Raw genomic sequence first — 16,800 nt, 5'->3', positions numbered from 1 at the left:
TCCCAGAACGTGTGCATATTGATTTATTTGTCCACAAAGATGGGAGTGAGGGAAGGTGGGGGAGACAGGAGGGGACCCTACTCTCCCATTGGAGCTCTGGGGCCCACTGTGGCTCCATTACTGGGGATTTTAGGGTGTCTGGCCACTGCGAACTCTTTCCCTCTCAGAGGTCCCTGAAAGAGCCCCATACGCCTGCTCCAGACGTGTCCACCCATGCACACTAGTCCTCACACACAGACACACACGCACGGAGGCAATAAATATGTTCCGTACCAAAGTGCCCCCAGCCTGACATTTCAGGTGGGGCCCCTCCACAGGGAGGTCTTGTAAGTGCTCAGTTTCTTCAGGGATGTGGAGGAAGAATGGGGGAGGGGAAGGGCCAGGCTCTGCTATCTCCGTTTCCTGGTTTGAGGCAATCACGGGGCTTTCCCTGGAAGAGAGGGTGGGGAAACCAGCTATTTTTCTAAAAGCCCCCAGCTGCCCCTATCCAGCCAGAGCCCAGATAGGGGCTTTCCCCCACCCTGCCCCAAACAGCACCTCACCATAGTCCTTGGGCCCTCCGCGGAGGGGAGAAGCAGAGTGCAGTGCTTAAAGCTAATACTGAATTGGTTGGCAGCAGCAAGAGGATTGGCGCGGGGCATGGGGGGGGGGGGGGGGCGGGGAGTGTCTCACCACCCTGGGGTGATGCTCACAGTAACTGGTGTTTCCCTGGCTAAGGGGAGGCAAGAGAGGCCAGCCCAGCAAGCGGGAGAAGTGCCTTTGGCAGCAAGGGGAAAAGCCCTTGGTACTCGGAAAAGATGGCCACGACGGCTGGTCCCGAAAATCCCCAGTCCCAGTCTATGCAACCAATGCCCCAATAGTGAGCACTGGAAACGAGGAATGATTCTCAGCAACGGGCTGGCTGGTCACTAGGCAACGCCCCAGCAGCCGGGACCAGGGCCTGAGTGACCGGTCTGGTCCCTTCAGGAGCTGGATGGAGCACGGCCTCAGCAGCCAGGAGCCCGGGGCCCCAGTGACCGGGGTCCCGCCCCGCCCGGCTCAGAGGCACACGTTTATCTGCTTGGAGAGCTCTCTCTCCAGGTCCAGGATGAGGGCGTCGAAGTCTTTGAGGTTCAGGTGCGGGTTGAAGGGCGCCTCGAAGTCATCGTCGAAGTCAGCGGCGCCCGCCGGCTCGCCCGCATCCTCGTCCTCGTCCTCGCTGCAGCTGCCCGTCACGTGCTCGTAGTCCGGCCCGGACAAAAAGTCCCGCCCGCACGGCAGGAAGTCCCGCCCGCAAACGCTCCAGTCACCCGCGTAGCGGTTACTCGGGGGACTTTCGGGGCCGCCCCGGCCGCGGGGCCGAGTCACCACCTCGGGGCTGGCGAGTGGCAAGTGCAGCGACGGCTGCCGTTTGGGCCGCACGTACGGGGCGACGTCCGGAGGCTCCGGGGGCCTGCGGGGATCTGCGGAGGGAGAGCGGGGCTCGTGACGGCGTCACGCGCCACGCGAGAAGCCAGACCTCTGATTGGCTGCCCAGGTAACCAGGCCCCTGATTGGCCCTGACGAAAGAAAAGCCCTGCAACCGCATCGCGAGTTCACTGGCGGAGCTAGAACTGGTTGCTTAGGCAACCGGCCCTCTGAAGGGCGTGTCAAGAGGCAGGGCCTCTGACCGCGTCAAGCTTGGATTGGCTCTAGATGGACGGGTTGCCGGGGCTACCAGGTACCGGTTTACCCTGGTGAGGGGGCGTGGCATGCCTGAAGCTCGAGACTCTGATTCGTCGCCCGAGAAAGCGCCGCTGCGGCGGCCTGGCCTTGATTGGTGGTGAGGGCCGGAGGCGGGCTCACCTGGCCAGGCCTGCAGCAGGTAGTGCAGCACCTCGATGTGGCGCTTGAAGTCCACAGCGTTGGTGGGGCCCGGGCCAGAGCTCCGGATGCGGGGCCTGGCGGGTGACTGGCGCGCCGGTAGCAGCACGGGACCGAAGCACACGGCCAGGTTCTGCGGGGTCATGCGATTGTGGGCGTGGAAGGAGGAGACGAGGCGCAGGTGGTCCAGGAGAAGCGTCAGCGTGGCCTGAGAGAAGAAGGTTGGGAATCGTGAGGCTGACTGGTCCCCTGTCACACCTGGTGGGGGGGGGGGGGGGGGGAGGGGCGGGTAGACGAACGCGGCCCGGAGTGGGGAAACTCAAGATCTCATAGTGGTTGATGGCCGAGCTAAGGCTTCGATACTACTATTATGATCCCATTTTGCTGGAAGGGAGACTGAGGACAAAGGTAACTTAGTTTTGGAATGGCAGAGCTTGGATTTGAACCCACTCCTCTGTGTGTTAGTCAGGGCTAGCATTAATTCCATTTTACAGATGAGGGTATTGAGGCACAGAGGGTCGGGACTTCCCTAGGATTCCACAGCCAGGAACCTCCCTTGTGGTAGGTTGACAGACCTGTATTCAGAGCCTCCATTTTTGTGATGTTCTGGCTGTGCAACCTTGGGCAACTCACTCAACTGCTCTGGGCCTAGGTTTCCATAGCTATGAAGTGGGGATTCTGATAGCACCTAATAGCCACATGCTCGTGCACATCATGGGCTCAGGTGTGGATGAAACACTCTACTGGTGTCAGCCCGCTATGAGTCCTGCCCACTCCCACCAGGCCCAACTCACCCTCTCCACATCCGGCAGGCAGTTGAGGAGCCCACGGGTGCCCTCAGTGCTGGAGGGTGCCCTGCTTGGGGGTCCTCGGGCCATGGCTTCCAGCACCACCTGATAGAGGGGCTGGGTGATGAGCGGGGTGGGCAACTCCCGAAGATAATCCTTGAGGATGCCTGTGGACACAGGGCCCACTCTGGTCAGGGCACCCCTGGCTTCTGAGTCTGGAGGAGTCAGCTGGGGCTGGGAGGGGGAAGAGGAGGGCAGGCACAGAAAGATGAAAACAAAGCCAGAGAGAAAAGGGTGAGGTCCCAGAGGGACCACAGGGACTCCCTTGAGGCGAAGGTTGAATGGGGAGCAGGCGGGGGTAGGCAGGGGCATGCTGACCAGTGATGACATTGATATCGGGATACAGGTCCTCGGAGAGGCAGACGGCTGCACTGTCCCGCTCAAAGGCATCCCGAAGTTCTTTCTTGACAGCTGCCGAGCCACACAGGCGGTAGAGTCCCACCACCTGGGGGTGGGCGCAGAGAGATGTCTTCTTGCCAGTGCTACAAACTGATGAGGGCCGGGTAGGCTGAGGGCTGGAGGCCCGGGTCAGGGTGGCAGTGGGCTGAGGGCCTGGGGGCTGGCTGCAGCTTTACCAGCTGCCTTCCTGCCCCTCTGACACCTGTCGTGGTGTCCCCACCATGGCTCCCTGAACAAGCTGGCCGCGTAAGCCCTCTGCTTGGCTCACTTGTCCTCCGGTCACTTGTCACCTCCTCTGGGGAGTCTTTCCTGACTACCCCAACCAGAGGTCAGGTCCTGCTTTAAGGACCTGCTCTCTCCCTGCTTCTCCCCTCTTGTCCCAGCCACAGTTTTACACTTGTGAGTTTCGGGGATCGTGTCTTTTCTCCCATCAGGCTCTGAGCTCCAGAAGGTCTGGGACCCTGGGTTCTGGGTTGGGTGCTATGGTCTAGGGGAGCCTTCTGCCCTTGTCTAAGCTGGGATTGGAGCTAGGAGTGTCCCAGGCAGGGTGCACGTGTGGGGAAGGCCTGGCCTCTGTACGCGGGGTGCCCTGGGGGTGTAGGTCTGAGGTCTGGGGGCCAGCTGGGATGGGGCAAGGGGCTCACCCGCAGCCCTCGGCGCTCGATCTGCCCAACGCACTTCTGGATGATGAGGGGCACCTGGCCGGGGGGCTGTTCCCGCTCCACCAGCAGCGGCAGGGGCAGCCCAAAGACGCGGGGCTCAGCTGTGCCTGGTGCTTCCTGCTGCTCTGACAGGGTCAGCTTGGCATACAGCAGCCCCTGGGGCTCCAGGCGCACGGCCAGTTGCTGGGCCTGGCACCCTGAAGACACAAGGAGGCCTGTGGGGTCTGCCCCCACAGGCTCCTGTGCCCTGGCCCCCTACTCCAAGCCACCCCCCAGGCCCCGGACACTCTGGGGGAAAAGGGGAGCCGAGTCCTGTGCCAACCGCTCTTCCCTTGCGGCCACGTATCCTACCTCGGAAGACCGTGGGTAGCAGCACAGTGCCCTGGGCACAGGGCCGGTGTCGCCGAACACCGGGGTCCCATGCCAGCACCAGGGCCCGCAGCAGCCGGGCAGCCTCGAGCTCCAGGTGGAAGGTGTGGTCCAGCCGCAGGAAGTCGGGCCCCCCCCTCAGCGGCCCCGTTCGGGCCCGGGCCACCCCATCCACCTGCAGTAGGCAGCACAGGTCTCTGGGGGTGGCCCCAGGTGCCGGCCGCAGCCCCCCCAGCCCGTACAAGTGTAGGCTGAGGCGGCCCCAGAGTGCGGCGGGCGGCGCTCGGGCTGGGGGGCCCGCCTCGTAGGGCCGGAAGGCAGTGGGCGATGGGGGCCCCGCTGGGCGCTCCGGAGAGTCCCCGTCACTGAGGTAACCGGCCCGAGGGCCCCGTGTGGCCCCAGCCCCTGCCGCCCGGCCAGGGGCCCCCACACTGCTGTCCAGGTGGTAGCGGCTGATGACGGAGCCCTCGGGGGCGGCCCTCTCACGCTCGCGGCCCGCCCGGGTGCCCCGCAGGCTCAGGCGGCGCCGAAGGTCAGGCAGCTTCTTCATCTTCATGGAGAGGCGCCTGGCTGGGCCGGGGGACTTCGTGCGGGAGGCTTTGGCTGGGGGGCTGGCAGGGGCCGCGCCTGGGGAACAGCATACCTCAGGGGTCAGAAGCCTGGGCTTGGGACCGGGGTGAGGCTTGTGGTCATCTTGGGGGGCCGGAGGTCTGAGGCTTGTGCTCACCTTGCGAGGCTGGGCCCTCTGGCTCCGCTGAGCCTGGCTGTGGCCCCGGGGGCTCAGGTGCCAGGGGTCTGGAGTCTTCCTCAGGGATAGGGTTGTACCAGATCTCACCCGCGGGCTCCCCGCTGCCGGGCGCCCTGGGCCCCAAAGCAGCCTCTTCTGGTGGCTTGGCCCCACCCAGCACCCATCGGCGGCTGCTGGGCTCCAGGCTCTGCAGGTAGGCCCCCCGAGCTGGGCTCCGGGATGCCTCGGGGCTAGGGGGGCCCTCTGCCCCAGCCTGGGACTTTTCGGGGGCGTGGGGCTCTGGCTCTGGAGGACTGGGCTCCGGGCGCTGGGCTGGCCGGCCTGGCAGAGAGCAAGGGGAGTGACACCCAGCTACCGCCTGCTGCCCCCAGTGCAGCCCCAGCGAAGAGCTCTTTCCCCAGCAGGGGCCAGGGCCGGGGTGCACGCGGCTCTGGCATTCACTCCACTTGTTTGTTTGGAATGGGCGGGCACAGGCCAGCAGTCTCACTGGTTGCCAGCTTACAGCCCACCCCCTCTTAGTTCCTGGGGTCCCAGACGGGATTCTGTCCCTCTGCCCTTCAGCCTCAGGGGTCCAGTGGGGTTTCTCCAGACCTGGGCCCTGCATTCTCAGCTCTACCTCCCACCCCTGGCATGGAGCCCTGCTCCTGTCCCTTCTTACTGGGTGGCTTTGGGCAAATTGCTTTCCATCTCTGAGCCTCAGTGGCCTTCTGTGAAATGGGGGGGGGTAAGTCAATGCCCCCCTCCAGGGAGGCATCAGAGAGCTCGGTGTGGGGAATGCTTCCTAGGCATCCAGGTTACGGTCAAGCACACAGCCCACAGTGAACGCTGGCTTGCTTCCTTAGGAAGACAGGAGCAGGCACGTCGGCTAGTGCTCTGTCCTCCCATTCCTGCAACATCCCCCCCCCCAACCCCCCACCTCTTAAGAGCTTGTCTTCCAAACTCTTTCCCTATCCTGGAGTGGGCCCTGTCTCTCAGCGCAGTCCAGATCCCCATGGTCAATGTCTTGGGGCCTCTCCTCTGTTCTACCGTCCTCCCCTCTCTGACATCCTGGGCTGTTTCCTGTCTGTGTTTGTGCGTGGGCACCCCGGTCCCTTCTCTCTGCTCTAGGAGCCTTGGGAATCTTTGGGAAGGGCTGGCGGTGGTGGGGGCGGGGGGGGGGGGAGCTCAGATGTGGAGTCCTCAGGCCTCCCTCCTTTAACACCTTCCTTCCCGGGACTTTCTGTCCCACGCAGCTCCCAATTCCTCAAGGTCCTGTCTTCTGGCTGGTAGAGTCCCTCCTCTGGTCAACTCTGATTTCCAACACCCTGGACTCTGCCTCGGGGGTCTCTATTAGCAGCATAGTCCAAAGCGCTGTTTAACTCACTTCATTGGCTCTGGGCAAATTACCCAACAGCTCCGTGCCTCAGTTTCCCCTCCTGCATAAAGGGGACAGTTTCCTGGGGCTGCCTAAGGTGGGTGCAGCTGCAGTCACTGGTTAATAGGAGGGGGCCGGCGGGTGGCTACTGGGGTTGATGCACCGCCCCTCTCCCTCCTCTGCAGGACTTCGCTACCCATCTCCCATCCTGGAGGGGTGCAGAGTGTCCCGGGCCTGGCCTGAGTGGGGCCCGTTTGCCAGCTTCCCAACTCCTCCTCCCCTCCGCCCTCCAGGCGCTCGGTCTCGGCCCCATTTCCTGTCAGGGGCGAGGCCCCCCTCCCGGGCCTCCTAAGGCGCCCGCAGCGCTGGCATCCCCGGCCGGGCGCGCATAACGGTCCGCGCCCCCTCTCCCCCTGCCCAGCCCCTTCCTTCCAGGACCCCTGCCCACTCTTGGTCCCCCACCCCGGGCCGCAGGGGACTCCGCGGGGCTCCCCTAGCCGCCGCAGCCGGCCCTCCTCGGGGCTCCAGGACCCCCCCACCCTCCCGGGCCAGGCGGGGTTCGGCACCCCCTCCTCCGCCGTCCCCCTCCCCCCCGCCGCGCTCACCGCGCTCCTTCGCGTCCGACTTTTTCCGGGGAAGTTTCTCCCGGCCCCGCAGGCGGGAGAAGGTTTTCCTGAGGAGCGGCTCGGCCATGCTGGGGCCCGGGCCGGGCCGAGTGCGCGCCCCGGGCTCCGGCCGCGCCGCCCCCCTGCCCTCCCCGTCCCGCCCGCCCCGCCCGCCCCCCGCTCCGCGCCAGCAGGAAGCGCATTCCGGGAATGCTTGGCCCAAACTTTTTTTTTTTTTTTTTTTTTTTCCCCTTCCCGCGGCCTGAGCGAGCGATGCTGGGAGATGTAGTCGCCCGGGCCGGGTGGGGAGGGAATGGGGGCTCTAGGCTGCCTTCCTCGCTCCCCCTGGGACTATCATGGCACAGCCCTCGTCTTCCCTCTTACCCACCCTGCTTTGGTGATGGAACACAGCGCGTCATGCTGGGTTTACCTTCAAAACGCATCTTGCCCGTATTTCCTCTCCTATCCTCCCCCATCTACTGCCCCAGCCTGGTGCAAGCCCTGCCCTCTCTCCTTTCCATGACAGCTCCTGTTTTTTGGTATCCTGGATGCCCCTCGGGGCGCCTCCGTCCTCCACCTAACTCTCCCACCCCCCATTCCGGTTACTACTGATGTTTAACAAGCCACCCCCCAAACTAGTGGTGTGAAAGCCATTTTATGTCACAGGTGCCATGGGTAAGGGATTTTGGCAGGCCAGAGCTGACATTGATTGTTTCCACTCAATCAATGGTTCAGGGGGAACTCAACAGACGTGGCTGGAATCATCTGGAGGCAAGGTCACTCACAGGTCCTGAGGGCTGGGACCTCTTCACAGGCTGTGGACTGGGGCTGCTACGTGGGCCTCTCCCTACGGTCCGGCCTTCTTCCCAGCAGGTCAGTAGTCAGGATGACCAGACTTCACTCATGGCCACCCAGGACTCCGAAGGTGAACAGGACAGATGCTGCATCACCTTTCCTGACCCAGCCTTGGGTGTCATGTTGTGTCACTTCTGGAGCCAGATTCATAGACCCCACTCCTCTCAGTGGGCAATGTGTCAAGGTGACCTTGTGAACAGGATGTGGGCTGGGAGATACTGTGGCCACCTTGGAAAATGTAACCTGCCTCACACCTACATTTCATTCTCTGTGCAGTGCCCAGGGTCTTCTTAAAAAGCTGAAGTCAGATTCCAGCACGCCCCACCCCTGCTGTACAGTCTTTCCATGACTGCTCATCCCACCTAGAATAAAACCCAGATTCCCAGTAAGAGTTCTAGCCTCATTTCCTTTGTTGTCTCCATTGCTCACCATGACCTTCTCTCTGGTCCTCCTTTACATCAAACTGTCCCAATCCCTTTGCACAAGTAGTTCCCTCTGTGTGGGAAGACTTGGTTCCTCTGAATTTGCCTCTTTCTCTTCTTTAGTTCTAAAAGCACCTCCTTAGGAGGCCCTCCTTCAACACCCACCACTGTCCACTCACTATTACCTCATTGTATTTCATTTCTCTGAACACTGTCGCAGCCTGAGCTTAATAGCTGCAATGCTTTGTTCTAGTTCATCTCCTTAATTGTCTAACCTGGGACTCCACCAGAGGCTTGCCTGTTTTGTTCACTGCTGAATGTCCAGGTGGGAGATCAGGTGCCAGATACCAGAGGCCTGGATAGGAGGGGGTGGTGGCCAAGAGGTTTGCACAAGAGGAGGTCGTGAGTGTTTGCTTATCATGTGTCTCAGAGTGGATGTCTGTGTTTGTCCTACTTGGAGTTTGTTGAGCTTCTTGGATGTGTAGATTCATATCTTTCATCAACTCTGGGAGGTTTTTTTTTTTTTTTTTGGTGCAATTATTTCTTCAACTTTTTTTTTTTTTTTTTTATCCTTTTCTCTCCTTCTGGGACTCCCGTTATGTGTATGTTAGTATGCTTGTTAGTGTCCTACACGTCTCTCAGGTTATGTTCATTTGTCTTGGATGTGTGTGTTTGGGAGGAATCAGGCTGAAGAGCAGTAGGATTCACCCCAGATGTGTTTGAGGTAGCTGCAGACAGTGGGGAGAGAGGTCAGGGTCAACACAACACCTGTTCACAAGTCCAAGGCAGGGGGTACAGGAAGAGGGCCCCATCAGGGAGGGTACCCCAGAGCCTCCAAGAAGCTGGAGGCTGATGTGGGGATGAGATCAGCCCTTAGAATCACCCATCAAATGATTAAAAAACATTCAACCACTGGGGTGCCTGGGTGGCTCAGTCGGTTAAGCATGTGAATCTTGATTTTGGCTCAGGTCATGATCTCATGGTTCATCAGGTTGAGCCCCTCATCGAGCTCTGCGCTGACAGCATAGAGCCTGCTTGGGATTCTCTCTCCCCACCTCTCTCTGCCCCTCCCCTGCTCATGCTGCTCTCTCTGTCTCTCAAAATAAATAAATAAACTTAAAAAAACATGTACCACATCAATCTTCATTTTTGGTAAACTCCTTTGACTGTGTTTCTGCACTTTCCCTGTTACATTTATTTGTCTACATTGTAGCTCATTTAATTCACAGTTGGCTATGATTCTTTCTTAACAACCAGAAATTCATGGTAAGTGTTAATAAAATGGCTATGTATACTAATTTTCAAATTTTGTGAAGTGTGTACGATTATTAATCCGGATTTTGGTAGTTGCTGTTTGGATTTAGGAGCCTGTGTGTGTGTGTGTGTGTGTGTGTGTGTATTCTCTTTCCCCCAAATGCTCTCGCTGGCTGCTTGATGGATAGCCCCAGCAGAATGGGGATTTTTTGAAAGAAGAAATGCGGGCAGAGGGGGCTGGTGAGGTTTGCACAGAGCTCTGCACCCCTGTGGCAGACCGTGGGGGGTGGTGGATAAGTACCCCAGCTCCCTCACCCCTCATGTGGGATGACTGATGTGTATGTTCCACACTGACCCCCATGGGTTCCCCTGGGACTGAGTTCCAGCTGCCCACACTGGAAACTTGAATATCAGCACACTCTTTACTGCCTTCCTTCTCTTCCCTTCCCTTTCTCACACCTCCACCCCCCTTCCAGCATTTCCTAGATCACTTCCCAAATAAACTTCCTGCACTTGAATCCTTATCTTAGAGTCGGCTTCTTGGGAGCCCTAAATGCAGACATTCTCTCTAGGCCTCCATTTCCTTATCCATCCAAAAGGAAGAATTACGCGCCCCCTGTTATCCAGGCTGTGGGGGTGGGGACAATGGCGGTGGGGTGTGTGTCTGTGGGCTAAGCCTCCTGTATGCCATCTCCCTAGGCCCTCTGTTCCCGGGACTAGAAGATAGAGAAGGTTATGGGGAACAGGCTCCCAGCTCCCCCCACCCACTTTTGTCATTCTCAGTTGCCCCTGTGCCTGAGGCTCACCTGCAGGAGGCATCTTCCAGGGTGAAGAGGCACTTGCCTGGCTGGGAGTCCATCCTCAGAGGAGCCAGGGAACAGGTGGCTGCTCAGAGACATCCACCAGGGTGGCTTCAAGCAGCTAGAGGGGCAGAGGGTGGCCAAGGCACCATGAGGCAGCTTCCTGAGGCGGAATGTGGCGTCACCTGGCAGGCAGTTAGTGGGGTGGCATATCTTGGCCGGAGCCTCTCAGTGGCCCTCGGCAAAGCCCAGCAGACAAGCTGTAGAGTGGAAGCGAAGGTGCATCAGAGCCCCCAGCTCCCTGTGCAGAGCCCTCCTTCCATCAGCTGTAGGTCTGCGGGGCCCTCCTGCTCTCCAGGCCCCTACACAGGCCCCAGGACACCTTCAACAACTGGCCACCAGCTGGCATGCCAAGAGCTGCCATTGGTGTCCAGCTTGTAGGACCTCTGGCTGTTCCACAGGAAGGGGAGGCAGCCTGGAGAGGGGTGACAGACCAGTTAGGTGGGGCAAGTGGCCTGGTGGGCAGGGCCAGGCAGAGACCCCGTGTCATTCCTTACCTTCTCTCTCCTCTCTCCCAGGTCTCTTGGCTCTACTGTGTCATCCACAGAAACATCTGGCCCTTGACTGGCTCCTGGGAGGTAGCCCCTAAGCCCTTGGAGTATCCTACTTGATAAGAATCCCTTTGTATACCTGGGGGGCCATGCTAACCACGTGGTTTATAGTGGGGACCTTGGGCCACACTGACCCAAGAGGTATCAGTCTGACCTCTAGAGGGGCAAGAGACTGAATAACCAAGGCCAGACACATGGGTGGTCAACCGTGTCTACGTGGCTGTTATAGGCTGAATTGTGTCTACACCAAATTCATATGTTGACTCCCTCCCCCTTCCCCCCCATCCCAGTACCTCAGGATGTGACTGTATCTGGAGATGGGGCCTTTATTTATTTATTTTTTTTATTTTTATTTTTATTTTTATTTTTTCAACGTTTATTTATTTTTTGGGACAGAGAGAGACAGAGCATGAACGGGGGAGGAGCAGAGAGAGAGGGAGACACAGAATCGGAAACAGGCTCCAGGCTCTGAGCCATCAGCCCAGAGCCCGACGCGGGGCTCAAACTCATGGACTGCAAGATCGTGACCTGGCTGAAGTCGGACGCTTAACCGACTGTGCCACCCAGGCGCCCCTGGAGATGGGGCCTTTAAACAGTGATTGAAACAAATGAAATCTTTAAGGTGGGCCCTAATCCAAGGTAACTGGTGTCCTCATAAGAAGAGGAAATTTGGACACAGAGATGTGTGTGCACAGAGGGGAGAGCATATGAGGACACAGAAGACGGCCATCTACCAGCCAAGGAGAGAGGCCCCAGAAGGAACCAGCCCTACTGATGCCTTGATCTCAGACTTCTGGCCTCCAGAACTGCAAGAAAATAATAAATCTTTCTTGTTTAAGTCACCCTGTCTGTGGTGTTTTATTATGGCAGCCGTAGGACGATATTACAGCGGCCTACCTTCAGTGAAAATTCTGGACGAGGAATTTTTTTCAAGGAGCTTCCCTGGTTGACAATATACTACGTGTGTTGTCAAACATCATTGCTGGGAGAATTAAGTGCGTCTATACAAACCCACAGGGAGGGGACAACTGGTCCCCTGTTGGCTGGTCTCTTCTGGACCCTCCCCGCCATGTGCTTTTTACCTTTGCTGGTTTTCATCTGTATCCTTTCCCTGTAATAAACTGTGAGTGTAACAATTTTGCTGAGTCCTGTGACTCCTAGTGAAGCATTGAACCTGAGGGTGGTCTTGGGGACCACCCACTAGGTTCACAGAGATAGGAGTGACTCCCCCCAAATCTAAACGTACGTTTAAAAGTAGGAGCTTCCCCTCCAGGGCCTCAGGCTGTAGCCTTCCTGCATCTTTCCTCGTGCCTTCCTGGATGTGCCTTTCTTTTTCACCAGCTGATCCACCGTTTGCCCCTGTCCCCCCCACACTGAGCCCCACATGGGGCTGCAGCGTGACCTTGGGCACTCACCTGAGAGGGCATCCAGCACGGTGGAGGGAGGGGTCAAGTTTTGGGGTCACACTATGCTGGATCGGAATCCCCCCCTCTGCCCTGATCTAGCTTATGACGTTGGCACATTTTCCCTCTCTGAGCCTCAGGGTCCGAGTCTCCAAATTGCTTTGCGTCACCCAATAAAGTCCCATGTATAGAGAAAGAAGTGTTACTGTGCTCTCATACTGAGCTGAGATCAAGAGTCGGACACTTAACCAACGGAGCTACCCAGGCGCCCCAGCCACCAAGGCACCCCTGATTTTTAAGAGTTTAAAATGTTTGGAAACAAATAAAAAGAAAAACATTTTGTGGGCTACTTTTGATAATTCTGTTGGATAATCAAAACTTTAAAGCTAGTATCCACGAAGGTAGGCTTAGTGGTAACCGTAGCATTAATGCGTCCGATAATAGGTAATATTAGAAAGCTCACACTGGATGGCAGATTTTAGATAGGATTTTCTGTTTCACAACTTAGTTATTATTATTTTTCCTGCAACCCTGGAGCCCAGCCAGTTGAAAGAGAAGGTAGAAACCTCCTCCTGATTTCTTCTTTGTGGGCGACAGCTGAAATAATTTGGTAGTTGAGATACATTGGGATCCTACATTGCCAGGTAGTCAAATTAGAAGAGGCAAGTGTGTAGGAGGGTTTCTGGGGGCAGGGGGAAGAAAAGGAGTGAACCGAATGCCAATCACTAAAACCCAAACAGCCAGATCCATTTTTGCAACATATTTGACTTTCTTGAAAATATAGAAGGCACATGCTATATTTTATCACTACAGTCTGGGGGAGAGAAGTGCACAGAAGGTGGATGTTGGTTAAGAGTCTTTCTGAATCATTTTGATGTCAATACATTTTTTTAATGAAACAGTAAAAAAAAAAAGGCTATATTTCACAACATGTAAAATTATATGAAATTCAAGTTTCTTTTTTCTTTTTTTTTTAACGTTTATTTATTTTTGGGACAGAGAGAGAGCATGAATGGGGGGGGGGGGTTAGAGAGAGAGGGAGACACAGAATCGGAAGCAGGCTCCAGGCTCTGAGCCATTAGCCCAGAGCCTGACGCGGGGCTCGAACTCACAGACTGTGAGATCGTGACCTGAGCTGAAGTCGGACGCTTAACCGACTGAGCCACCCAGGCGCCCCTGAAATTCAAGTTTCAATGTCTATAAAGTTTCATGGGTTCTCATCCACTCCCATTCCTTGATGTGTTGTCGATGGTGGCTTCCATGATGGAACAGCAGAGGTGAACCACTGTGCCAGAGGCTGTAGGATCTATACAGCTGATAATTACTCTCTGGCCATTTATAGAACGTTTCCTGACCCCCAATCCATGGTATGGTTCACCAGTGGATTTATTCAGAAGCACAAGCCCTCCCTATATCCCTGCTTAATGTTCTCGTCCCCTCTGCCCTGTGGACCAATCCCTGCGGTGAGTGACCACACCTCTGTGGGCTGGGGACACACCTTTCCGTGATTTCTCTGAGCAACCCAGGCTCGGTCCCACCACAGGAACTTTACACATGCCGTCCCTCCCAGAGCACGACTGCGCGGGAGGTCGGGGGAACTGGGCCAGTTTACAGCCAGGATAAAGGTTTCTGAAAAACCGAACTTTAAATCCATTTTGTGAAACGGCACTATCGCCACCTGGTGGCCACGTCCTCCAGCTGTAGCTGCAATTCTTTGAAAGCGGTTGGTGGGGTCTTTGGACCTTCCTCTCCAGGGCGGTGTTTATGGAAGGGAAACATGGAAAATGTCCTTGGAGGAATGTCCCAGATATGGTTCTCTTGTATCTCTGGACTGAAGGCCTATTTGGGTCCCAAATCGCTACTTCCCTTCTTTCCACCCCCCACTGATTCCCGTGATCCCAAACTTTAAGGTTCATATAAGCCCCTTGGGTTGTTAAATTACGATTCAATGGTTTGGGATGGCGTTTGCGTCATTTCTAGCAAACTCCCCATGAAGCTGATGCTTCTGATTCATGGATCTACTTGGGTATCAATTTCTATGTTTTCTATAGAAAAGGGGTCAGTAAACTCCTTTGGTAGAGGGCCAGATAGTAAACATTTTAGGCTTTGTGCAACATGAAGTCTCCTTCAAGATTATTCAGCTCTGTCCTGTAATTTGAAATCAGTCATAGATGATTAATGGGTGTGGCTGTGTTCCCATAAAACTCTAGGAGCACTAAAATTAGAATTTTATATAATTTCAGTCTGTCATAGAATGGTCTTTTAATTTTTTCCCAACCACTTAAAAATGTAAAAACGGGGTGCCTGGGTGGCTCAGTCAGTTAAACATCTGACTTCGGCTCAGGTCATGATCTCGTGGTTCGTGAGTTCAAGCCCCACATCGGGCTCCGTGCTGACACTGCAGAGCCTGCTTGGGATCCTTTCTTCCTCTCTCTCTGCTCCTCCTCCTCCTCCTACTTCTTCTTCTCCTTCTCCTTCTCATTCCTCCTCCTCCTCCTCTTCTTCTTCTCTCTCTCTCTCTTTCTCTCTCTCTCTCTCTCTCTCTCTCTCAAAAATAAATAAATAAATCTAAGAGAAAGAACTCTGTCAGATGGATGGGCCTGGAGGAGAGGTGCACATGGGAGGCCTGTTGATGACAATGATTTCCAAACTCATGGCCACAAGATGTGACCCCAAGGCACCTGTGAGACCGAGGCTGGTAGCTGCTGAAATGAATGATAAGTGAACTAATCTCAACAGATGCTTTCAATGTCCTTGGGAAGCATGGTGATGTAACTGGCTAATATGTGTTGTCTTTATCAATATTAAAATGGTGTGCCAATCTTTTGTTCAACTAGTGTTACCCACGTAGCAATCCCATAAGCCCAATAGCCCAGAGAGGGCCAATTTAAGACTACTTTTCTGATCTTCACGGGGAAGACAAACCATGGGGAAAACACACGTCTCTCTCTTCGGGTTCCCATAACTTTCCATTCAACTTTTGTGACACATTTACCATGTTGTACCATAATGATTTATTCACACATCTCTATCCCCCACTCAACTCTGAATGCCTTGAGGGCAGGGATGGGATGTATCTCTGTGTTCTCACCACCTAACAGTGGTTCTGGAACACGGTAAATGCCAACCACCATTCTGACCTAGCACTGACAGGAGACTGCTTTGCTGATGAACCTCCTCAGGGCTGCCTTCATGTCCTTGTTCCTTAGACTGTATATAAAGGGGCTCAGCATGGGGATGAGCACCCCACACATCAGGGCAGCTGCCTTGTCCTTCTGGGAGGAAGCGGCAGATGTGGGCTGTAAAGTACATGGCCCAGACGGTGCCATAGAACAGTGACACTGTGGTGAGGTGCGAGCCACAAGTGGAGAAGGCTTTCCACTTGCCCTGAGCAGAAGGGATCTTGAAGACTGCCCAGAAAATGCAGGTGGATGCAGGAGAGGGGACTGATGCCCATGATGATGCCAAAAGCAAAAACCACCAGCTCACTGGTGTGCATGTCAGAGCAGGAGAGCTTCAGCAGGGGCATGAGATCACAGAAGAAGTGGGGGATTTCGGAGCCAGAACAGAAGGTCAGTTGAACCATGAGGGAGGTGTGCATGAGTGACTGGAGACTGGTGATCAGCCATGGCCCCCCCAACCAGCAACCCACAGACACAAGGGCTCATGATGACTGAGTAGTGTAGAGGGTGGACAATTGCCACAAAGTGGTCAATGGCCATCATGGCCAGGAGGAAGCTGTCCATGGTCCTGAACAGGTGGAAGGCATACATCTGAGCAAGGCCGCCCACAAAGGAGATGGCCCGGCTCTGGGTGCGAAGGTTCACCAGCATCTTGGGACAGTGGTGGAAGAGAAGAAAATATCGACAAGGGACAGGTTGGAGAGGAAGAAGTACATGGGCACGTGGAAGTGGGAGTCTGTGATGATGGCCAAGATGATGAGGAGGTTCCCACAGTGATCAGGTACATGGAGAGGAACACCCAAAGAGGAGCATCTGATGCTCTGGCCTTTCTGAGAGTCCCCAAAGAAGAAATTCTGAGACTGCTGTTTCATTTTTTTGGTGTTTTGGTTCCATTGACAGCCTGTGTCTACTGCAGAGGAAACAGGGGAGGAAAAAGGAGAGGAAAACAACATAAAGCTGGAAGTTGGATATGGAGCTCCAGGCCTGGAGGTTGCAGCATTCTGTGAAGATCTGTGGGTTTCTGTTTGTCCCCAATGAAACCGACCATGCCTGAGATAGTTTGCATCTCAAAAACTTAACTTGGTTGTTTAGAGACAACTCAGAAATTGCCCATAAATACCTTTGTTGTGGTTTTATTTCCTCCCAGTGGAAAAATGCTTTGCAGAAAACACAATGAAGCTGGATCAAACCTAAACCAAACCCAGCACAGAAAAAGGGAACCCGATCACTCTCTTTTCTTCCTTCTCTTCCTTTCCCTCTGTCGTTCTCTGTTTTCTCTCCTGCCTTCAGTCATCCTTCCTGAACATAATGCAATGTTAGCATCCATTTCAGGTTAATGACTAAGGATATAAGGAGAGACAGCACTCTTCTTCTGCTTCCAATGAATGCCACATTTATTAGGGGCGTTTTATGCTCTGCTGCCACGTCATGACTACAGTAAAACCC

At 55.6% G+C, this 16,800-nt stretch overlaps 2 protein-coding genes and 1 long non-coding RNA gene across 5 annotated transcripts; 1 reads left to right on the top strand and 2 right to left on the bottom strand.

The window, feature by feature from the left end:
• Positions 1 to 10: 10 nt before the first annotated feature.
• Positions 11 to 6,974, bottom strand: SYDE1 (synapse defective Rho GTPase homolog 1). 3 transcript variants are annotated; one of them, XM_045047359.1, is made up of 9 exons: positions 6,828 to 6,974; positions 4,848 to 5,189; positions 4,103 to 4,747; positions 3,734 to 3,948; positions 3,009 to 3,135; positions 2,637 to 2,797; positions 1,825 to 2,050; positions 1,051 to 1,442; positions 11 to 430 (listed from the first exon to the last, which is right to left on the bottom strand). In XM_045047359.1, exons 1-9 carry the CDS (start codon positions 6,913 to 6,915, stop codon positions 344 to 346), a joined length of 2,283 nt encoding a protein of 760 aa, XP_044903294.1. In that variant the 5' UTR covers positions 6,916 to 6,974; the 3' UTR covers positions 11 to 343. The 3 variants fall into 3 exon arrangements, 2 of the variants coding, with proteins under 2 accessions (XP_044903294.1, XP_044903297.1); XR_006590919.1 differs by having other exon boundaries at positions 543 to 1,442; XM_045047362.1 differs by having other exon boundaries at positions 11 to 1,442.
• LOC123382487 lies at positions 1,951 to 9,070 on the top strand. Its single transcript, XR_006590922.1, has 3 exons — positions 1,951 to 2,063; positions 7,701 to 7,866; positions 7,959 to 9,070. It is a non-coding gene; the product is annotated as an uncharacterized LOC123382487 (long non-coding RNA).
• Positions 9,071 to 15,190: 6,120 nt separating this feature from the next.
• LOC101099278 (olfactory receptor 1I1) lies at positions 15,191 to 16,248 on the bottom strand. The gene is given in 8 exon segments (XM_011290088.4): positions 15,191 to 15,234; positions 15,237 to 15,477; positions 15,479 to 15,596; positions 15,598 to 15,812; positions 15,814 to 16,013; positions 16,016 to 16,126; positions 16,129 to 16,155; positions 16,158 to 16,248. Coding segments are annotated over 8 exon segments (1,047 nt in total).
• Positions 16,249 to 16,800: the final 552 nt, after the last annotated feature.

This window comes from Felis catus, chromosome A2 (assembly GCF_018350175.1).
Source record: "Felis catus isolate Fca126 chromosome A2, F.catus_Fca126_mat1.0, whole genome shotgun sequence".
Classification (NCBI taxonomy): domain Eukaryota; kingdom Metazoa; phylum Chordata; class Mammalia; order Carnivora; family Felidae; genus Felis; species Felis catus.
Note: the sequence above shows the minus strand (reverse complement) of the source record. Positions and strands in the feature narration are given on the sequence as shown.

Excerpts from the sequence above, each read along its gene's own strand:
- SYDE1 (XM_045047359.1), bottom strand. The coding sequence starts at position 6,915 with ATGGCCGAGCCGCTCCTCAGGAAAACCTTCTCCCGCCTGCGGGGCCGG. Across the intron at positions 2,051-2,636 it reads GCCTGCCGGATGTGGAGAGG|GCCACGCTGACGCTTCTCCT; the intron begins GTGAGTTGGGCC and ends TTCTTCTCTCAG. Across the intron at positions 431-1,050 it reads AGCTCTCCAAGCAGATAAAC|GGAAAGCCCCGTGATTGCCT; the intron begins GTGTGCCTCTGA and ends CCTCTCTTCCAG.